This window comes from Triturus cristatus, chromosome 8 (assembly GCF_964204655.1).
Source record: "Triturus cristatus chromosome 8, aTriCri1.1, whole genome shotgun sequence".
Taxonomy (NCBI): Eukaryota; Metazoa; Chordata; class Amphibia; order Caudata; family Salamandridae; genus Triturus; species Triturus cristatus.
The window spans coordinates 1,485,820,081-1,485,845,114 of record NC_140591.1 but is presented as its reverse complement, the minus strand read 5'-3'; the positions used below and the strand labels follow the sequence as shown (position 1 = coordinate 1,485,845,114).

Here is a 25,034-nt window from a genome sequence, read left to right as displayed (position 1 = left end):
GCGAGCCCCACCACTGCCGGTACGTGAAAGTCTCCAGTCATCGTGTGCGTCGACGCAGAGTCCCGTTACGTGGCGCATCGAGAGTTGCGGCGCCGAAAGGCAACGCTGCGCCACGCATCGCACCACATCGAAGAGTGTCGCATCGAACCTGTGCGTGAAGCTTCCCCCTAAGAAACCTACGCAACGAAAGCTAAAGTCATCGCATCCTCCCCCTACAGATCGGAGCCGGCGCATCCACCTCTGCTGCGTGAAGCAGGGCTGCTGCAAAGCCTCCCCAGGATCTCAGGAGTATCGCATCGCCTTTGCCATCTTCCTTGTTATAGCTTTTGGGAACCTTATCGCAACTACAGGTACTGTTGGGCACGAGAGTGTCGCATTTTGTGCATTGAGAGTCGCATTGTGCAGGACACTGACTTTTACATCCTGGAGTACTTTCTGCAAACTCTTGAACTATCTTTAAAGTAACCTTTTGAATTATATGTTGGTTTGTCTGTAGTATTTGGTCTTGTGAAATTTTTAGTAAAGATACCTTATTTTTCTAAAACTGGTGTGGAGTAAATCTGTGGTGTTTTCACTGTGTTACTGTGAGTGTTGGTACAAATACTTTACACATTGCCTTTGATAGCCTAGACTGCTCAGGCCAAGCTACCTAGAGGGTGAGCAGGGGTTATCTTAACAGTGTATCCCCCTTTTCCTGACTAGAAGCAAGGGTCCCTACTTGGACAGTGGTACCTACCCTGCCAACTAGAGACCCCCAGATCTAACATGCACTGTCTGTTCTGTTCAAGCTTCTTTGTAGTGAGAGAACTAAAGTACATTCTGCATCAGCAATCTGAGACATTGTAGATGTGTGTACTCGATCTGTACAGTTTACTCAAAACACTCAAGATGAAGCACAAGGAGTTTCAAATGGTGGTGCTTAGTGTTTTAGCATGATGCATTATTTGAACTTAGTTACTAGAATGTGAAGATTGCTTACACATCAACTACAGAAAAAGTTTTCTAGTGTTTTAGTTATCTAACTATACAAGATTGCAAAGCTGTGACTTTTGACAGATTGCTGAGACATGCTACACAAAACAATGTATACAACGATGTAGAGCAGATGGCACTGAATTAGTAGCATAGATTACTAACTTTACAGCTGAACAAATATCTATTTCTGGTCAAATATATACTACTAGTGCTAGCATTTTTCATGAAGGAGTTAGTATTACATCTGGTCATTACACTGTCTATCTAAAAAGTAAAAGTGGATGGACAGAAATGCAATAATAGCAACCTGAAATGTAAGCAAAGATTGCCTTGGAAGTTAGAAAACTCCTATCTTTTGCTTTTGGAACCAAAGATCTAAGGAGTGCTACAGCTGGAAAAGTGGAATAGTCTTGTTATTGTAGATGCATTTTTAGGATTTATGACATCATGTGGCCAACAAAGGGTGATGTATTTATAAGGTTTTTCCTATGCTGGTGAGCCTTATATATGTACTAGTTCTTCTATTGAAAATGTTCTCAATTTTAGCATATTTTTCTTTAGATAAGTAGAGCAAGTATAGGTCAAATGATTGCTTAAAAAATTATATTGAGTACAATGCGCAGTGTTCCGTATTTGCACTAACATACTGAGCATTTTTATACAGTCAATATGGTTTTCCCAACTGTTCAAGGATGCAACTTTATACAGTACATCATTGATGGTGTATAAGTATAAAAGCTAAGAACAGTAAAAAAAAGGAAAATACAATTCTTATTTTTATTACAACATATCAGCACAACTGATATATTTGTAGTAATTTGTTTCAATTTTGAAATTATGCATTTTTAAAATTATATATAATTTTATATTTTGTTATACTAATTCATAGCTGTTTTCTTTTCTTTTTATAGAGATAAATGGCACCATTTATTGGAGTAATGTGGTTTACTGATTAGTTCTTTCAGCGTTTTTCCATAAGATTAAGTTCCCAGGGTCTTCCAGAGTACACTTATTCATACAGACACTAACACATACTCACTCACACATACAGTCACTCATATACCCCAGCACTTACCTATACTTCATTTCACATACACTCACTTAGTCTGATACCCACTTATACTTCCATGCAGCTACTCCCAAACCTACTCACACACTGATACAAACACTCAGACACTGCTATACACACTCACACACTAATACAACAACTTACACACCCAGTGACACCCTGATCCACACACACACACTCACCCAGTAACACACTGATAGAGCTGATAGAGCCACTCACACACCCATCTACACACCGATACAGCAACTCACACACCCGGTAACACAACACCAGCTCAGCCACTCACACATCCTCACACACACGATACAGCTTGTGTACTGACTCAGAGCACCTAGCATGCCAATTTGTTCTGGACTATTCCTAATAGAGCAGTACCCAGACTAATTTGCATAGGGCTGTATTTATTTCTGAGATAGCATTGAGGGTAAAAGAACAATGGGTTGGAACACTACCCAAGTGTTTGCTAGTGGATAGACAAACCACATGTATTCCTGCCATCAGCTCTTTTCTGTCTATTGTAACACCCTAAGTTGGCATGGGTATGTCCAAAGATGGATCCCTTGCTCACTGTGTCACTGGAACCATGCTTCATCTGGTTTGCTTCTCTTCTACTTCAGAGAGGACTTGGCTTGGCAATTCCGACTGAACTGTTCCTATTAGAGAAGGACAAACACTTAGACAGATTTGCTTACAGATGGGACTAATCAGAAGTGGCATGGCAGGCATAAGAATAGGTTGGAATGCTACCCAGTGGTAGAAAATTGTAGGCATTCCTCAAATCTGTGTCTGCTATGTTTTGAAGAGTTGAAATACTCCTATGGCACCTGAAACGTTTTGGCAGAGCACTGGTCCTCGCTCAGTGCCAGCAGGCTCCATGCATGCCAGATTCTGCAGGACTTTACACACCACAGTCGTTTCAGAGCAAACAAAAACAAAGAAACAATTATCCCCATTTCCAGGGAATGTTTTCCTTGGTGTATGGTCATTATTATTATTCATTTTTTTTTTGTCCCCACCGCCAGGTGTTCACTGATGGTGAGAGGCAGAAAAAAAGGCCTTCACTGTAACTTGGGGCAGCTGTGTATGGTGCTCCATTTGACAGTCTTTTACTTTTTGGGTCTCTTCAAGATAGCTTTCTGTTCCTGGAAGCTGGTGTTCCTTCCAATCCTAAAGAGGGTGTCCAGACTGTCAGTTTGGTGGATACAATGCTTCCACATGTTGAGCATATAAAATTCTAGTAATAAAATATTTTTTTTTAATTTATATTGAAAGAAAATCCCACCTAGAGTAAATTATACATATTTTTCTTATGTATTAATCAATCAATCAATCAATCAAGGAATTTATAACGCGCACTACTCACCCGGAAGGGTCTCAAGGCGCTGGGGGAGGGGGTCTGCTACTGCTCGAACAGCCAGGTCTTAAGCTGTTTCCTGAAGGCGAGGTGGTCCTGGGTCAGCCGCAGGTGGACGGGCAGGGAGTTCCATGTCTTAGCCGCCAGGTAGGAGAAGGATCTTCCTCCGGCGGTGGCTCTCTGGATGCGAGGGACGACGGCGAGGGCGAGGTACGCGGATCGTAGCTGTCGGGTGGGCGTGTAGAAGGTCAGGCGGTCGTTGAGGTACCTTGGGCCCAGGTCGTGGAGGGATTTGTGTGCGTGGGTGAGGAGTCTGAACGTGATCCTCTTGTTGACAGGGAGCCAGTGCAGGTCTCTTAGGTGGTTCGAGATGTGGCTGCGTCGGGGGGCGTCCAGGATGAGACGGGCGGAGGCGTTCTGGATACGCTGAAGTCTTTTCTGAAGCTTGGCTGTTGTACCGGCGTAGAGGGTGTTTCCGTAGTCTAGTCTGCTGGTGACGAGGGCCTGGGTGACAGTCTTCCTGGTCTCAGTCGGGATCCATCTGAAGATCTTGCGGAGCATGCGGAGGTTGTGGAAGCAAGATGAGGAGACGGCGTTGACTTGTCTGGTCATCGACAGGGAGGAGTCCAGGATGACGCCCAAGTTGCGTGCGTGGTCCGTTGGCTTGGGTGCGGTGCCCAGGGCCGGGGGCCACCAGGAGTCGTCCCATGCAGAGGGCGATGGTCCCAGGATGAGGACTTCTGTCTTGTCCGTGTTCAACTTCAGGCGGCTGATGTTCATCCATTCGGCGACATCTTTCATCCCTTCGTGTAGGTCGGCTTTGGCGGTGTCGGGGTCTCTGGTCAGGGAGAGAATCAGCTGGGTGTCATCGGCGTAGGAGATGATGTTGAGGTTGTGTTGGCGTGCGATGGCAGCGAGGGGTTTCATGTAGATGTTGAAGAGAGTGGGGCTGAGCGATGATCCTTGCGGGACGCCGCAGATGACTTCGGTGGCCTCAGAGCGGAACGGAGGGAGGCGTACTCTCTGTGTTCTGCCGGAGAGGTATGAGATGATCCATTCCAGAGCAATCCCCTGGATGCCGGTGTCGTTGAGGCGTTGGACTAGGGTGCGGTGGCAGACAGTGTCAAATGCTGCGGAGAGGTCAAGGAGGATGAGTGCCGCTGTTTCACCTTTGTCGAGCAGGGCTCGGATGTCGTCGGTGGCTGCGATGAGGGCGGTCTCTGTGCTGTGGTTGGCTCTGAATCCGGATTGCGATGGGTCGAGGGATCCGTTCGTCTCGAGGAAGGCGGCCAGCTGCTTGTTGACGACCTTCTCGATGACTTTGGCAGGGAAAGGAAGGAGCGAGATAGGGCGGAAGTTCTTGAGGTCGGTCGGGTCCGCAGTTAATTTTAATAATTATTAAAAGTGATGTATATAAATAATTGAAAGTAATTTAAATTATATTCTAAACAGAAAGTAAGGTTACGTTATTATTTAAATGATAAAATGTTATTAAAACGTAAACTAAAATAAAAAGATGTTTTATTTTTGGATAATTTTAATAGAAAGTATTTAAAATACAAAATATTAATATTTTTGACTATTTTAAATCATTTTGTTTACTATGGTGAATATTTTAAGAAACTACCATAATTACTAATGCTTTTTTGTGGCAGTAGTAACTTTAAACTCAGAAATGTGGCTTTTGTGAATAGGGTCACTGTAGTAAAATTACTCAAATGTGTGAGAGTAAATGTATTGGTAGTAAATCCATATGTGAAGATTTACCTTTGTTAATAGGCCCATAGTATACCAATGTAGTAAGCAATTTAAATCACCACAGTAGAACTTCAACTGTCAGCTACAGAAATGTGGTGGGAAGATTTTATTTTAATGCAGTCCTCAAACATGCACTATTTATGCTGTGGTTGGGCAAAATAAAGACATGTGGGGCTAAGTTTTATGTCTGATGTGCAATTGGTTTACTTTATATAATCTACAGTAGAATATCTGTAACTGTGCTTCTGCACTCAGGATTGAATTATAAAAGACTCATTAAAAAGAACAAGAGACATATTTTGTTAATGTCCAATGCAATCTGCAGGATTTCAATGTCACTAGAATTTAATGGAACTTGACCTGCAAATCAATTGATCCCATCTAGTGCATACTAGATAGTGAGTTGCAGAAGGCATCTCCTATGTTGCATTCTCATTTTCTTATCTCAACATGTCTATCATTTGGTGCCATGTAAGAGAAAATATTTTTATTTTTTTCCAGTTATCTTGCCAATCAATACACAATCTACGACAGGTTTTGGAACGGTTGTAAATTATTAGATAGTATATCATCCACTTTTCATCAACAATACGCTTTTGCCGAAGAAACAAGAATTTAAATTTGCTCATTTGGTAATTTTTCTCTTGCTGCTTCCGATTCTACTAACAAAATGCATTTGTATTCAAAGCATCAATTGTACCTGAATGAAATACCCAGAATTGATAAAACAAATCACTCATTGAAAGCAAAACAGCTCTCACCAAATATATTCAGAGTTCAGTTTGCACAATAGTAATGATTCTCCACACTTTCAACAAGGGTAACAGAATTTATACTCCCACACCTACTCACACACTGATACAAACACTCAGACACTGCTATAGACACTCACACACTAATACAACAACCTACACACCCAGTGACACCCTGATCCACACACACACACTCACCCAGTAACACACTGATAGAGCTGATAGAGCCACTCACACACCCATCTACACACCGATACAGCAACTCACATACCCGGTAACACAACACCAGTGCAGCCACTCACACATCCTCACACACACGATACAGCTTTTGTACTGACTCAGAGGACCTAGCATGCCAATTTGTTCTGAACTATTCATAATAGAGCAGTACCCAGACTAATTTGCATATGGCTGTATTTATTTCTGAGATGGCATTGAGGGTAAAAGAACAATGGGTTGGAACACTACCCAAGTGTTTGCTAGTGGATAGACAAACCACATGTATTCCTGCCATCAGCTCTTTTCTGTCTATTGTAACACCCTAAGTTGGCATGGGTATGTCCAAAGATGGATCCCTTGCTCACTGTGTCACTGGAACCATGCTTCATCTGGTTTGCTTTTCTTCTACTTCAGAGAGGACTTGGCTTGGCAATTCCAACTGGACTGTTCCTATTAGAGAAGGACAAACACTTAGACGGATTTGCTTACAGATGGGACTAATCAGAAGTGGCATGGCAGGCATAAGAAGAATAGGTTGGAATGCTACCCAGTGGTAGAAAAATTGTAGGCATTCCTCAAATCTGTGTCTGCTATGTTTTGAAGAGTTGAAATACTCCTATGGCACCTGAAACGTTTTGGCAGAGCACTGGTCCTCGCTCAGTGCCAGCAGGCTCCATGCATGCCAGATTCTGCAGGACTTTGCACACCACAGTCGTTTCAGAGCAAACAAAAACAAAGAAACAAATATCCCCATTTCCAGGGAATGTTTTCCTTGGTGTATGGTCATTATTATTATTCATTTTTTTTTTTGTCCCCACCGCCAGGTGTTGACTGATGGTGAGAGGCAGAAAAAAAGGCCTTCACTGTAACTTGGGGCAGCTGTGTATGGTGCTCTATTTGACAGTCTTTTACTTTTTGGGTCTGTTCAAGATAGCTTTCTGTTCCTGGAAGCTGGTGTTCCTTCCAATCCTAAAGAGGGTGTCCAGACTGTCAGTTTGGTGGATACAATGCTTCCACATGTTGAGCATATAAAATTCTAGTAATAATATATTTTTTTTAAATTTATATTGAAAGAAAATCCCACCTAGAGTAAATTATATATATTTTTCTTATGTATTAATAATTATTAAAAGTGATGTATATAAATAATTGAAAGTAATTTAAATTATATTCTAAACAGAAAGTAAGGTTACGTTATTATTTAAATGATAAAATGTTATTAAAACGTAAACTAAAATAAAAAGATGTTTTATTTTTGGATAATTTTAATAGAAAGTATTTAAAATACAAAATATTAATATTTTTGACTATTTTAAATCATTTTGTTTACTATGGTGATTATTTTAAGAAACTACCATAATTACTAATGCTTTTTTGTGGCAGTAGTAACTTTAAACTCAGAAATGTGGCTTTTGTGAATAGGGTCACTGTAGTAAAATTACTCAAATGTGTGAGAGTAAATGTATTGGTAGTAAATCCATATGTGAAGATTTACCTTTGTTAATAGGCCCATAGTATACCAATGTAGCACACAATTTAAATCACCACAGTAGAACTTCAACTGTCAGCTACAGAAATGTGGTGGGAAGATTTTATTTTAATGCAGTCCTCAAACATGCACTATTTATGCTGTGGTTGGGCAAAATAAAGACATGTTAGGCTAAGTTTTATGTCTGATGTGCAATTGGTTTACTTTATATAATCTACAGTAGAATATCTGTAACTGTGCTTCTGCACTCAGGATTGAATTATAAAAGACTCATTAAAAAGAACAAGGGACATAATTTGTTAATGTCCAATGCAATCTGCAGGATTTCAATGTCACTAGAATTTAATGGAACTTGACCTGCAAATCAATTGATCCCATCTAGTGCATACTAGATAGTGAGTTGCAGAAGGCATCTCCTATGTTGCATTCTCATTTTCTTATCTCAACATGTCTATCATTTGGTGCCATGTAAGAGAAAATATTTTTATTTTTTTCCAGTTATCTTGCCAATCAATACACAATCTACGACAGGTTTTGGAACGGTTGTAAATTATTAGATAGTATATCATGCACTTTTCATCAACAATACGCTTTTGCCGAAGAAACAAGAATTTAAATTTGCTCATTTGGTAATTTTTCTCTTGCTGCTTCCGATTCTACTAACAAAATGCATTTGTATTCAAAGCATCAATTGTACCTGAATGAAATACCCAGAATTGATAAAACAAATCACTCATTGAAAGCAAAACAGCTCTCACCAAATATATTCAGAGTTCAGTTTGCACAATAGTAATGATTCTCCACACTTTCAACAAGGGTAACAGAATTTATACTCCCACACCTACTCACACACTGATACAAACACTCAGACACTGCTATAGACACTCACACACTAATACAACAACTTACACACCCAGTGACACCCTGATCCACACACACACACTCACCCAGTAACACACTGATAGAGCTGATAGAGCCATTCACACACCCATCTACACACCGATACAGCAACTCACACACCCGGTAACACAACACCAGTGCAGCCACTCACACATCCTCACACACACGATACAGCTTTTGTACTGACTTAGAGGACCTAGCATGCCAATTTGTTCTGGACTATTCCTAATAGAGCAGTACCCTGACTAATTTGCATCGGGCTGTATTTATTTCTGAGATGGCATTGAGGGTAAAAGAACAATGGGTTGGAACACTACCCAAGTGTTTGCTAGCGGATAGACAAACCACATGTATTCCTGCCATCAGCTCTTTTCTGTCTATTGTAACACCCTAAGTTGGCATGGGTATGTCCAAAGATGGATCCCTTGCTCACTGTGTCACTGGACCCATGCTTCATCTGGTTTGCTTTTCTTCTACTTCAGAGAGGACTTGGCTTGGCAATTCCGACTGGACTGTTCCCATTAGAGAAGGACAAACCCTTAGACGGATTTTCTTACAGATGGGACTAATCAGAAGTGGCATGGCAGGCATAAGAAGAATAGGTTGGAATGCTACCCAGTGGTAGAAAAATTGTAGGGATTCCTCAAATCTGTGTCTGCTATGTTTTGAAGAGTTAAAATACTCCTATGGCACCTGAAACGTTTTGGCAGAGCACTGGTCCTCGCTCAGTGCCAGCAGGCTCCATGCATGCCGGATTATGCAGGACTTTGCACACCACAGTCGTTTCAGAGCAAACAAAAACAAAGAAACAATTATCCCCATTTCCAGGGAATGTTTTCCTCGGTGTATTGTCATGATTATTATTCTTTTTTTCTTTTGTCCCCACCACCAGGTTTTGACTGATGGTGAGAGGCAGAAAAAAAGGCCTTCACTGTAACTTGGGGCAGTTGTGTATGGTGCTCCATTTGACAGTCTTTTACTTTTTGGGTCTGTTCAAGATAGCTTTCTGTTCCTGGAAGCTGGTGTTCCTTCCAATCCTAAAGAGGTTGTCCAGACTGTCAGTTTGGTGGATACAATGCTTCCACATGTTGAGCATATAAAATTCTAGTAATAATATATTTTTTTTAAATGTATATTGAAAGAAAATCCCACCTAGAGTAAATTATATATATTTTTCTTATGTATTAATAATTATTAAAAGTGATGTATATAAATAATTGAAAGTAATTTAAATTATATTCTAAACAGAAAGTAAGGTTACGTTATTATTTAAATGATAAAATGTTATTAAAACGTAAACTAAAATAAAAAGATGTTTTATTTTTGGATAATTTTAATAGAAGTTATTTAAAATACAAAATATTAATATTTTTGACTATTTTAAATCATTTTGTTTACTATGGTGATTATTTTAAGAAACTACCATAATTACTAATGTTTTTTTGTGGCAGTAGTAACTTTAAACTCAGAAATGTGGCTTTTGTGAATAGGGTCACTGTAGTAAAATTACTCAAATGTGTGAGAGTAAATGTATTGGTAGTAAATCCATATGTGAAGATTTACCTTTGTTAATAGGCCCATAGTATACCAATGTAGCACACAATTTAAATCACCACAGTAGAACTTCAACTGTCAGCCACAGAAATGTGGTGGGAAGATTTTATTTTAATGCAGTCCTCAAACATGCACTATTTATGCTGTGGTTGGGCAAAATAAAGACATGTGGGGCTAAGTTTTATGTCTGATGTGCAATTGGTTTACTTTATATAATCTACAGTAGAATATCTGTAACTGTGCTTCTGCACTCAGGATTGAATTATAAAAGACTCATTAAAAAGAACAAGGGAAATATGTTGTTAATGTCCAATGCAATCTGCATGATTTCAATGTCACTAGAATTTAATGGAACTTGACCTGCAAATCAATTGATCCCATCTAGTGCATACTAGATAGTGAGTTGCAGAAGGCATCTCCTATGTTGCATTCTCATTTTCTTATCTCAACATGTCTATCATTTGGTGCCATGTAAGAGAAAATATTTTTATTTTTTTCCAGTTATCTTGCCAATCAATACACAATCTACGACAGGTTTTGGAACCGTTGTAAATTATTAGATAGTATATCATGCACTTTTCATCAACAATACGCTTTTGCCGAAGAAACAAGAATTTAAATTTGCTCATTTGGTAATTTTTCTCTTGCTGCTTCCGATTCTACTAACAAAATGCATTTGTATTCAAAACATCAATTGTACCTGAATGAAATACCCAGAATTGATTAAAAAACATCACTCATTGAAAGCAAAACAGCTCTCACCAAATATATTCAGAGTTCAGTTTGCACAATAGTAATGATTCTCCACACTTTCAACAAGGGTAACAGAATTTATACTCACACACACACCTACTCACACACTGATACAAACACTCAGACACTGCTATAGACACCCACACACTAATACAACAACTTACACACCCAGTGACACCCTGATCCACACACACACACTCACCCAGTAACACACTGATAGAGCTGATAGAGCCACTCACACACCCATCTACACACCGATACAGCAACTCACACACCCGGTAACACAACACCAGTGCAGCCACTCACACATCCTCACACACACGATACAGCTTTTGTACTGACTCAGAGGACCTAGCATGCCAATTTGTTCTGAACTATTCATAATAGAGCAGTACCCAGACTAATTTGCATATGGCTGTATTTATTTCTGAGATGGCATTGAGGGTAAAAGAACAATGGGTTGGAACACTACCCAAGTGTTTGCTAGTGGATAGACAAACCACATGTATTCCTGCCATCAGCTCTTTTCTGTCTATTGTAACACCCTAAGTTGGCATGGGTATGTCCAAAGATGGATGCCTTGCTCACTGTGTCACTGGAACCATGCTTCATCTGGTTTGCTTTTCTTCTACTTCAGAGAGGACTTGGCTTGGCAATTCCAACTGGACTGTTCCTATTAGAGAAGGACAAACACTTAGACAGATTTTCTTAGAGATGGGACTAATCAGAAGTGGCATGGCAGGCATAAGAAGAATAGGTTGGAATGCTACCCAGTGGTAGAAAAATTGTAGGCATTCCTCAAATCTATGTCTGCTATGTTTTGAAGAGTTGAAATACTCCTATGGCACCTGAAACGTTTTGGCAGAGCACTGGTCCTCGCTCAGTGCCAGCAGGCTCCATGCATGCCAGATTCTGCAGGACTTTGCACACCACAGTCGTTTCAGAGCAAACAAAAACAAAGAAACAATTATTTCCATTTCCAGGGAATGTTTTCCTTGGTGTATTGTCATGATTATTATTCATTTTTTTTTTTGTCCCCACCGCCAGGTTGTGACTGATGGTGAGAGGCAGAAAAAAAGGCCTTCACTGTAACTTGGGGCAGCTGTGTATGGTGCTCCATTTGACAGTCTTTTACTTTTTGGGTCTGTTCAAGATAGCTTTCTGTTCCTGGAAGCTGGTGTTCCTTCCAATCCTAAAGAGGGTGTCCAGACTGTCAGTTTGGTGGATACAATGCTTCCACATGTTGAGCATATAAAATTCTAGTAATAATATATTTTTTTAAAATTTATATTGAAAGAAAATCCCACCTAGAGTAAATTATATATATTTTTCTTATGTATTAATAATTATTAAAAGTGATGTATATAAATAATTGAAAGTAATTTAAATTATATTCTAAAACAGAAAGTAAGGTTACGTTATTATTTAAATGATAAAATGTTATTAAAACGTAAACTAAAATAAAAAGATGTTTTATTTTTGGATAACTTTAATAGAAAGTATTTAAAATACAAAATATTAATATTTTTGACTATTTTAAATCATTTTGTTTACTATGGTGATTATTTTAAGAAACTACCATAATTACTAATGCTTTTTTGTGGCAGTAGTAACTTTAAACTCAGAAATGTGGCTTTTGTGAATAGGGTCACTGTAGTAAAATTACTCAAATGTGTGAGAGTAAATGTATTGGTAGTAAATCCATATGTGAAGATTTACCTTTGTTAATAGGCCCATAGTATACCAATGTAGCACACAATTTAAATCACCACAGTAGAACTTCAACTGTCAGCTACAGAAATGTGGTGGGAAGATTTTATTTTAATGCAGTCCTCAAACATGCACTATTTATGCTGTGGTTGGGCAAAATAAAGACATGTGGGGCTAAGTTTTATGTCTGATGTGCAATTGGTTTACTTTATATAATCTACAGTAGAATATCTGTAACTGTGCTTCTGCACTCAGGATTGAATTATAAAAGACTCATTAAAAAGAACAAGGGACATATTTTGTTAATGTCCAATGCAATCTGCAGGATTTCAATGTCACTAGAATGTAATGGAACTTGACCTGCAAATCAATTGATCCCATCTAGTGCATACTAGATAGTGAGTTGCAGAAGGCATCTCCTATGTTGCATTCTCATTTTCTTATCTCAACATGTCTATCATTTGGTGCCATGTAAGAGAAAATATTTTTATTTTTTTCCAGTTATCTTGCCAATCAATACACAATCTACGACAGGTTTTGGAACGGTTGTAAATTATTAGATAGTATATCATGCACTTTTCATCAACAATACGCTTTTGCCGAAGAAACAAGAATTTAAATTTTCTCATTTGGTAATTTTTCTCTTGCTGCTTCCGATTCTACTAACAAAATGCATTTGTATTCAAAGCATCAATTGTACCTGAATGAAATACCCAGAATTGATAAAACAAATCACTCATTGAAAGCAAAACAGCTCTCACCAAATATATTCAGAGTTCAGTTTGCACAATAGTAATGATTCTCCACACTTTCAACAAGGGTAACAGAATTTATACTCCCACACCTACTCACACACTGATACAAACACTCAGACACTGCTATAGACACTCACACACTAATACAACAACTTACACACCCAGTGAAACCCTGATCCACACACACACACTCACCCAGTAACACACTGATAGAGCTGATAGAGCCATTCACACACCCATCTACACACCGATACAGCAACTCCCACACCCGGTAACACAACACCAGTGCAGCCACTCACACATCCTCACACACACGATACAGCTTTTGTACTGACTCAGAGGACCTAGCATGCCAATTTGTTCTGGACTATTCCTAATAGAGCATTACCCTGACTAATTTGCATAGGGCTGTATTTATTTCTGAGATGGCATTGAGGGTAAAAGAACAATGGGTTGGAACACTACCTAAGTGTTTGCTAGTGGATAGACAAACCACATGTATTCCTGCCATCAGCTCTTTTCTGTCTATTGTAACACCCTAAGTTGGCATGGGTATGTCCAAAAATGGATCCCTTGCTCACTGTGTCACTGGACCCATGCTTCATCTGGTTTGCTTTTCTTCTACTTCAGAGAGGACTTGGCTTGGCAATTCCGACTGGACTGTTCCTATTAGAGAAGGACAAACACTTAGACAGATTTTCTTAGAGATGGGACTAATCAGAAGTGGCATGGCAGGCATAAGAAGAATAGGTTGGAATGCTACCCAGTGGTAGAAAAATTGTAGGCATTCCTCAAATCTATGTCTGCTATGTTTTGAAGAGTTGAAATACTCCTATGGCACCTGAAACATTTTGGCAGAGCACTGGTCCTCGCTCAGTGCCAGCAGGCTCCATGCATGCCAGATTCTGCAGGACTTTGCACACCACAGTCGTTTCAGAGCGAACAAAAACAAAGAAACAATTATTTCCATTTCCAGGGAATGTTTTCCTTGGTGTATTGTCATGATTATTATTCATTTTTTTTTTTGTCCCCACCGCCAGGTTGTGACTGATGGTGAGAGGCAGAAAAAAAGGCCTTCACTGTAACTTGGGGCAGCTGTGTATGGTGCTCCATTTGACAGTCTTTTACTTTTTGGGTCTCTTCAAGATAGCTTTCTGTTCCTGGAAGCTGGTGTTCCTTCCAATCCTAAAGAGGGTGTCCAGACTGTCAGTTTGGTGGATACAATGCTTCCACATGTTGAGCATATAAAATTCTAGTAATAATATATTTTTTTAAAATTTATATTGAAAGAAAATCCCACCTAGAGTAAATTATATATATTTTTCTTATGTATTAATAATTATTAAAAGTGATGTATATAAATAATTGAAAGTAATTTAAATTATATTCTAAAACAGAAAGTAAGGTTACGTTATTATTTAAATGATAAAATGTTATTAAAACGTAAACTAAAATAAAAAGATGTTTTATTTTTGGATAATGTTAATAGAAAGTATTTAAAATACAAAATATTAATATTTTTGACTATTTTAAATCATTTTGTTTACTATGGTGATTATTTTAAGAAACTACCATAATTACTAATGCTTTTTTGTGGCAGTAGTAACTTTAAACTCAGAAATGTGGCTTTTGTGAATAGGGTCACTGTAGTAAAATTACTCAAATGTGTGAGAGTAAATGTATTGGTAGTAAATCCATATGTGAAGATTTACCTTTGTTAATAGGCCCATAGTATACCAATGTAGCACACAATTTAAATCACCACAGTAGAACTTCAACTGTCAGCTACAGAAATGTGGTGGGAAGATTTTATTTTAATGCAGTCCTCAAACATGCACTATTTATGCTGTGGTTGGGCAAAATAAAGACATGTGGGGCTAAGTTTTATGTCTGATGTGCAATTGGTTTACTTTATATAATCTACAGTAGAATATCTGTAACTGTGCTTCTGCACTCAGGATTGAATTATAAAAGACTCATTAAAAAGAACAAGGGACATATTTTGTTAATGTCCAATGCAATCTGCAGGATTTCAATGTCACTAGAATGTAATGGAACTTGACCTGCAAATCAATTGATCCCATCTAGTGCATACTAGATAGTGAGTTGCAGAAGGCATCTCCTATGTTGCATTCTCATTTTCTTATCTCAACATGTCTATCATTTGGTGCCATGTAAGAGAAAATATTTTTATTTATTTCCAGTTATTTTGCCAATCAATACACAATCTACGACAGGTTTTGGAACGGTTTAGATAGTATATCATGCACTTTTCATCAACAATACGCTTTTGCCGAAGAAACAAGAATTTAAATTTGCTCATTTGGTAATTTTTCTCTTGCTGCCTTCGATTCTACTAACAAAATGCATTTGTATTCAAAACATCAATTGTACCTGAATGAAATACCCAGAATTGATAAAACAAATCACTCATTGAAAGCAAAACAGCTCTCACCAAATATATTCAGAGTTCAGTTTGCACAATAGTAATGATTCTCCACACTTTCAACAAGGGTAACAGAATTTATAGAAAACATAACATGAATACACACATACATGAATATAAACATTACATACCTGACATAAAGATTTTGTTGAAAGTAGGTAGCATACGTGTAATCGTATCATCAATGAAGGCAGATTCCTTTACTTTAAATGTTTCGACCACCATGGTAGCATCTAAGTATTGATCATGGATCTTTTTCAGCTCAGACATTGATGCCATTTTCAATGATGCAAAATTGTAATCGTTGTTTCTTCTGTCTGTGTGTGCAGCTATTCTTATACTGAATATTTACAATTTTAAATTATTGACATACAGAAGTCAATTTGATTTGCATTTGTTTCAAATCTCTTTCCATTCAAATTCTATTCTCTTTTGATGTCAGCTGAGTGAAGCGCTTAAACATTTTTAATCCTGTTTGCCAGGTGTCATCTTGTCAAATATGCCACCCACTGGTTGAGACAAACAGAAATTATTCTCCATCACTTAATTGAAAAAGGTAAAACAGTACTAGTGCTGCTACACTAAATAGGATTTTTGTAAAAGTCCTTCAAAAGCATGCATTTGCTAGGTTAGAGACTGGGGCCCCCTCTCCAGGGCAAATGCTTGGAGTTCTATTTGGGGGCGTCTGCCTCCTAGGATCACTAAGAGGATTATTCTATCACAGATGACTATTAGAGGTCGGCAAAGAAGCGAGAAGGGAGATTGATTTTGATGATTCAGAACAAAGCCGCTTTATTCTGATTTGTACTTGTGTGGTGGAATAGCTAAATAAGGGGCATTGAACACTGTACATTTTAGAAAGATTTAATATAACACTGGACTTCAGTGCATTTTGACTGTGACCTTACCACATTTCAGCCTCATCGATTCCTTTATTTGCTTTCCATGTGCCATTGTGGTAGAAGCTCAGACACGCCCATTGAGTTTCTTAAATTCTCATGTTTCTAGGGCCTCGCTTTACAATGGTCACCTGTGAACAAGGCCCCAAGCCGAAATGCGACAGGGCGAGCTGCTGCACACTTTGATATTCAAATCAAATCAAATCAAAACAAGCTTTATTCGATTTTATTCTTGTAAAATCACAAAAGCAAGCAAATAAAAACATGTAAAATAATATTTCATAAAAACATCCTAAAAAAGCATATGCTCACCGTTACATATTTAAAAACGGCATTTCATAAAGTTGTATAAGATACATATGTACTCAGTTCTAACAATTCATTATATACAACTAGGCTTGTTCAAAAAATGTTATCGCTGTAATACGGTAAATGAGGCAGTCCTACATAATACAAGATATTCAATTTCTACTATCGAACAGTAATCAAACATTATTCCTTTTTCTTGCTCTCAGTACGTTTTTCAAGAAACCCACCATAACTCCAATGCAGTAATAATTTTCTAGTTGTTGTAAATATAAAAAGGCCGGTTGACATTGTCTCCATGCACCTGATTTTAATAGGGGCAAGATCCATCTGGTTCTTACCTTAACATATAGTTTGCAGAATAGGATCGCGTGCATTGTTGTCTGTGAGGAGATACCGTCACAGGGACAATGACAGTTCTCTGGACCATATATTCATTTCAGGGTAACTAATTAGTCGAAGAAAGGTCCCAAACCTAAAGTGAGTTAAAACATACCTGTCATACGTCCCTGAACAATGTAGGACGTACGGTTGGATGTCGTAGGTGATTACGGTCAGTTGATGTTGGATGGCCGCAGGCTTGTTAATCTCCATTACCAACCTGTTTGCTTCCAGGTGGGCCACGCAGATTGCCTTAAACTCCTTCCGGTTAATACTGTTCAGTGGCTCTGGAGGTGTTAAATACTCTAGATGCCCAAGATAATGCATAAAGTTTTTTATGTACTTTAACGAGCTAATCCTTGTAGCATGATCCAACTTCACAGAGTCCATTATTATTTCTTGATTTAGGCCTGTACTGCTGGAAGTCCAAACTCTGTGCCAAAGAAGCACAGGTTGTACCCGGATGGTATCTGCGATATATGGTATCCCTAACTCACAATGACAGGAGAGCTAGCAGGAACAACCAATAGATATCAGAGAAAAGCATTTTCAATCAATTGGATGGGGGAGGGATCATGAAAACCCAAAATCCCGCCCCAAAAATGGCCACACTGACATACTTTGCTTGGTAAATTTCTAAGAGAATTTCCGGGGATCTTCTGCCCATTTCCTTTGAAAAGTTTTTAAGGGCCGCAATTGATTTCATGAAAAGAAGACTCCTGCTCTTAACAGCCTGGCCCTAAGTGCTAGTACTGTTAAACAGGCTCCCAGGTATGTGAACATATTTGCGGATTCTATCCTATATGTCCCAACTTGGAGACTCCTGCATTTATTTATTTTTCGTCACAAGTCAATAAAAAGGTCTTCTTTGCATTCAACTTTAACCCTATAACCTCCATAAAACTAATATAGGATACAGAGCGTTCTGCGTGCCATTAGCACAGCATCATCTGCGTAGAGTAGGGAGACTATCGGACGTTTGGTAATATATGGTGGATCCCTCGTCTTGGCAACCAACTCCTGCTCCAGTGCGTTGGTAGATAGAGTGAACAGGAATGGGGCCAAGACGCATCTCTGTCTCACTCCCCTCTCTACGTTAAATGATGATGAGCATTCCCCTTTGGTTCCATATCGGACCTTCGCAGTTGCCCCCGTATATATTTGTCTCAGGAAATGAACCAGGACCGTGTCCACTTTTAGGTTGGCTAAAATGTTCCATAATTTACTATGGACCACACAGTTGAAAGCGGCTGTGAGGTCAACAAATGCCTGGTAAAACATTCCTCATTTAGCCTGGGTATATTTTCCTATTAAAATACTGAGATTTAGGACTTGCACATTTACACCTAGGCCAGCTCTAAAACCGTATTGTACACCACTTAAAATATTGTTGTCTTCAGCCCATGTTTTCAATCTTTCTAAAACAATCCTTCCCGCTACCTTCATCATGGAGTCTAAAAGAGATATCGGTTGAGAGCATGTGGGTTTATCACGTTCCCCTTTTTTGAATATTGGTACTGTGACCGATTCTGACCAAGTGCTAATAAAGCCTTTCATACAGCAAGCTTGGAGGACTCAAGTTATTATTGTTGTCCATAGAGATGGTATGGTTTTAAACAAATAAATAGGCAACCCGTCTGGTCTGGGTGCCTTACCATTCTTGTTTGCCTTTATTGCTCCAATAACATCATTATGTGTTATCTGAAAATCAATAGGGAAGGAAACAAAGAGCTCATTCTCCAACTGTTCTGCGCTGTCTAGTTCATTTTCTGTACTCCCTTGCGATTTATACACATTTGAGAAGAAATCCACCCAAACTTTTTCCTCAGTTGCCACTTCTATCTTCGGTATATTCGTTTTGTAAAAAATGGTGCATTTACTGCCTGCCAGAAGGAAGAGCTATCTTTGCCTTTGGAAGCTTCTTGTAGAGTAACCCAGGCTTTTTCTTTAAGTTTCTTCTGCCTTAATCGTCTGGCCTGATTATAGAGTTTCCTACATTCTCTAATCTCCCCCAAGTCCCTTTCGGTCTTATGTAGTGACTCTTTGAGCTTTTTATATGCTTTTGTACAATTTTAATCAAACCACCCCTTTTTATTGTGACGACTTTGCTTAATTTCTGCTCTAAGCAAGTTTTGAACAGTTGAAGTGATTTCAGAGAATTCTAGCAGTATATTTTCATGGGAGGTAGACTCATTCAGGCATGTTAATAGAATCATTGGCCTTAGTTACTATTTGTTTATTAAGCTCAGAAGGGTCGTGGTTGGGCCAACGCAACGTAAATCCATTCAGCCTGCCCAACTGTACGTTTTGAGTCCATGCCACTTGATTGTTGTGTTGCCTTTCTAAGGCAGCTGGAATTAGGATGTCAATACTTAGAGGCAGGTAATCGCTCGTGACATTCATATGGATTTGATAACTCTTAATATAGCTAGCGTAACGGTTTGGGGCGATTATATAATCTAAAGTAGATTCTTACCCCCTCCATATAAATGTGTACCCAAAGTCCACTGTAGTGGAGCATAAACAATTCGCAAAGCCCAGGTCATGTGTGAATAGGAATTCATTGAACAACTCCCCCCTATCTGAGTGAGCGAAATGTATCGGAGGATCATCATCCTGTACTGTTAGACCACATTTTCCAAGCCCTGCTAGTGGGCATAGCCCAATATTAAAATCGCCAACCTACCCCATATGTTAATCAATTCGATATCACTAGGTACTTTTAGTTCATTAAGATCTTCATTGAGCATCTTCATTATGGCCCCCAGCCATTCTTTTTCAATATAATTATAAACATTAGTTATTACAAGAGTATGTTTGCTGTCTAAACATATCGATATTATTTGATAGTAAGTTTCAGATTTTAGCATATCAGACTTTATTGCCCCAATCAGGTTAGATACATAAAGATAGATTCCCCCCTTTGATCTTCCGTGTGTCGAACAAATTGCTGGCATGTGAAAAGTCCTGTAGCCATTTATCTGTACTTCGTCTATTGCCCAGGTCTCTTGCACACATAGAATGTCAAATTTTTCTATAAAACCTAACCAAGAGGTATTATTCAACTTACTGCGGAGACCAGCTATGTTCCAAAAAAGAACACTAAGAGATTTATGGGATGAGGATCTAGGGGCCAAATCAGTCTGACAAGTTTGTTAATTTCTAGGATGCATGTCTCCTTTAGTAGCACCAATCACACCCAATTTTTCTTCTACCCCTAATGTTTGTACTAAGCCAAAACCTTCTTTGCCATGTAACTCTCATTGATTCGAGTCAGTTTGATCAGTTGAACTTTCTGCACAAGCAATCTGCGAGCCATAGCCCATATTCATTTGGCTTAAATCTTGTCTATGTGGTAGTCAATCATTCTCATCCAATGATTGTAGGGGTCCGAATTTATTTGACACCTCCAAGTTATACCGTAGACATTCGTTAGACTGTGCGGAGAAATGATTTCTGTTATAACGTGCAGGGTGCTTAGGCTGGTAAAAGAACCCCAGTTGGAGAACATTGACCTTTGTATACATAAAGTTTTCTTCTCGAGCTCTAGTTAAGATCTCTTTTACCAGTGATGGAGTCCCAAATGAGATGACAACACAGTCTCCCTTAAAAGTTTTCCCGCTTCTTCCAACCCACCCGATCCTCCTCACCATTTTAAAGTCTCCAAACATTTCACTAGTTAGACCTATTCTACTACCTAGGTAGTGCATGGCTTTGTTTCTCAAGGAGAGCCAAGTTTTATCTTCCCCCTGGGAAGGGGATGGAACATTAGCTAGGATTACAGTAAATGGTGTAGCGGCCGGTGGTAGATCTAAAGTCTGTGCGCTACTTTGACTTTTATATGTTGGTCGGGCTCTAAATGTTGTGTCACATGCCTGGCTTTCACTCAAAGTGTTTCGTGATTTTCCTACAGATTTTTCTTTCATCACCTCTCGCCTAGTTAATGTCCCATTTTGTCTAACTGTTGGTGATTTTTGCTGTGTCCAGGTCCCAATCCCATTTCCATTTCCATTCCCCGATAACCTTTCGCGTGTCAGCCCATTTGTTACTGTTACAGTTTTGTTCAAGTTCACACTCCCTAATTGGAGTGGTGTGCTAGGGACCCCTGTGTTGCGTGTAATCCACTTATGTAGAGCTAGCCTCTCATTTTCAAGGATTTTTTCCATACCAACTTCAATATTTTCCAGCCTAGCTATCAGAGTAGTAATGGACTGGTTAACTGACTCAATAAGGTCTTTTACCAGGGAAGATTAATGTTCCATCTCGATCGGGTACTTTTTGTTTATTTTTTGAACATGACATATTTCCACTGCTTGTTTTAAGCTGATTTTTACCCTGTTGTCCCTGTTGTTTTTTTGTTATGTTCTTGGGTGTTTTAGTTTTCAATTGAATTGGGTGTATTCTACTCACGGTAGTATCAGGGCTCTCTAATCTTAAGGGATTACAAAGTTTTTTAGAGGGGGGTGAGATATCAATTTCCTGGTCACTTGTAACAATTTCATCTACCAATCAATCAATGACACTTATAGAGCGCGCTACATACCCGTAGGGTCTCAAGGCGCTGGGGGGGGGGGGGTGCCGCTACTGCTCGAACAGCCAGGTCTTCAGCTTCTTCCTGAAGGAGAGGTGGTCTTGGGTCAGGCGCAGGTCGGTCGGGAGGGAGTTCCAGGTCTTGGCGGCCAGGTAGGAGAAGGACCTTCCTCCTGTAGTCGCTCTTCGGATGCGGGGGACGGCGGCGAGGGCGTGGTTGGCTGATCGGAGGTGGCATTTGGGAGCGTAGAAGTTGATCCGGCTGTTGAGGTAGCTCGGGCCTTGGTCGTGTAGGGCTTTGTGTGCGTGGGTGAGGAGGCGGAAGGTGATTCTTTTGTTGACGGGGAGCCAGTGAAGGTCTCTCAGGTGTCCGGTGATGTGGCTGGTTCGTGGGATGTCGAGGATGAGTCTGGCTGAGGCATTCTGGATCCGCTGGAGTCTCTTCTGGATCTTGGCGGTGGTACCGGCGTAGAGGGCGTTGCCGTAGTCCAGTCTGGAATAATCTGGACACATCCGTTTATCTTTTTCACTGAAACCGTGTTACCCAGAATGTGAGTTTCATCCACCCTCACACCCCCTTGTGGTGTTAACTTTATCATTTGGTAAAATAGATAATGATAATAAGTCCGCATTCAGGGTTTCTTCTGCTGAAGAAATTTCTTTTTCCAACACACCTACGGCCCTGTAAGATATTTTAGCAAAGTCATATCTGTCTTTTTCGGCTTGCTCGGGGACTTAGATGTCTGGCTTTCTCTTGTCTTTCGTTTCCCCATTTTAATAGCCCGTTCTTCCCAAAAAAGCTGATAAAAATGGAAATGAGCCTTACTTGTTTCTCTTATATGACAGGGAGCGTTAACACTTTAATCACGGTCCCTTGATATCAAGTTATAGTTGTGCATGATTCATGAAAATGGTGGACCAAGAGATGTGGCCCGGACTCCTTTGGGCTCTGCCGGGCACAGACAGGCCTGCCCTTGGCCCGGACTCGGCCCTTAGCCCGGACTCCGCCCAGGCATGGCCCGGGCGAAGCCCAGGTGTGTCCTGCTCTGCAGGAGCCCGCATCCATTTTTAACGCCTCCCGGCGCTCATGTGGTTGACTGGCGCCGTGAGGGGAGATGCAGGCTGGGTATTGTGGTCCTCCCAGGACCGATGGCGGTAAAATACACAGCAGGACTCAGCGGGACTCAGTTCTGAAAAGCAAAGCGGGACCCACACTGCGGGAGCCCGTGTCTGTTTTTAATGCCTCCTGGCGTTGTGCGCTGATGTGGTTGACTGGCGCCGTGAGGGGAGATGCAGGCTGGGTATTGCGATTAATAGTTAACTGGACATTTGACTCATGTAAAACCAGAGAAATTCACCTGTTATAGTTAGTTGAGCTAAATATAACTCGTGCACCTGCAATGCACTGCTGATGATGTCACATATTACATCACTCATGACATGGTCAGTGACATCACTCATGACATCACTCATGACATCTCAAATGACATCACTGATGACATCATCCAGTGAATGTGTGTTTCTGTAAAGTTTCAATATGTTTCATATATATCTATGCCAAGAATAAGTCGATGTAAAAGTGCCTGAATACATTATTTAGTAGATGCATGACTGACTCTATAAGTCACTGATTGTATGTATGTTACTGAATGCATGGATTTGTGACTAGACTGTGTGACTGTCTCTCTTAGTCTCTCACTAGGTGTGTAAGCAGGTGCATGGCTTGGTGAGTAGCTACATCAGTGTATATATGTGTTTTTCATTGATTGTATGAGTATCTGTATGGGGTCTGACTGTCTATGGGGGTGTGTGGGTGGTGTCTGACTCTGTGCATACATGTCTGAATGGCCGATTCACTGGTTCTATAGATTCAATAGTGCATCTCACAGGGGCTGTATAGATAGCTGACTGTGTGAACAGGTGTGTTGATTAGTGAATTGATGTCTCAGTCGTATATATGTGAGTAACTATATATGTTTTTACACACTATATGTAAGTGTTGGGGTGTATAATTGACTATGTAAAAGACAGTGATTGCAAGAGTGTCTACATACACAAATGTGTACATGTATTAGCGATTGTATAAGAGAGTAAGTAAGGAACTTTCATACTTTAAAATAGTTAAAATTATTTTAAAATGAGGGTGGGCGGGAGGCGGGTGAGGGCAGCTCTGCTCCGCCGCGCCGTGTGCATAGTGCTACTTGCTACGCCTACTTCATGGACCACGAAGCAGGCAGCACTACGTACACTCCATGGGCGGAGCGGAGCACTCCGCCCACCCGTACCCTGAAACCTATGGTTTTTTCAGTGAATTTCGAAGGTTTTTTAAATGTTATTTTCATATTTTAATATTTATAAAACCAATATTTTTCAAATTGTTTTTTTATATTTTGCAACTCTATCATCCTTTTTTTAAAAACTTTACAAATTATGTAATCTTTTATATCTGCTCCACAAAATATGTATATCTTTTTTTTGGGGGGAGAAAACTACAGTCCCGTACCGGTAGTCTACCAAGCTCGATCAACACGCGAATCCTATCCACCACATTTGAATGATGCGTATTTCGTATCAATGGGTTTGTGGCACCGCGTCCCGCGTAACAGCATGTACATATGAGGTCGCGCCAGGTGCTACTTTGTTATGTGACGGGTACGCACTACCAAGCCGCACGTTTCGTTATGTACGTATAGGGTCGTGCCCGCTGCGTGTTGAGTATGCGACGAGTGCACGCTGCCACGCCCTGTGTTATGTCATAGACGTACGATGTCACGCCGCATATGCCATTCCCTCATTTTATTTGTCTCAAAACTATATAAAAAAATCTTTCAAGTGTATATGAGAGCAAGCAATAATTAAAAATATTTTAAACAGTTATATATTTCTAACTCTAATAAACTTGTATTATAATAAATATATTTTCTCAAAATCACATCGGGTGTGGTCTCATTACTCACTGGCTGCGCGATTGCCATGTAACCATAAAAAAGAAGCATTTCATTAGTTCATAACATTTCCCATGGTAACAGTTCGAAAACGCCACCCATTTTAGTCAATATCTGTACTGCATTTCATGAGATACACCTCTTCTGCTTAGAGAGCTCTGTTCTAAACTTTTTGCAATATGCACATATCTTACACTACACACAACATGAAACCATCATTTTCATCAATATTCATGCTC

The 25,034-nt window shown here is 39.7% G+C and overlaps 1 protein-coding gene across 1 annotated transcript in view; it reads right to left on the bottom strand.

Moving 5' to 3' along the window:
- The window catches only part of LOC146805996 (nicotinamide N-methyltransferase-like), a 91,350-nt gene extending 75,337 nt beyond the window's left edge, over positions 1-16,013 (bottom strand). Inside the window, exon 1 of the mRNA XM_085620572.1 lies at positions 15,866-16,013. Coding sequence (XP_085476698.1) covers positions 15,866-16,013 — 148 coding nt within the window. The remainder of the gene's footprint in view (positions 1-15,865) is intronic.
- Positions 16,014-25,034: the final 9,021 nt, after the last annotated feature.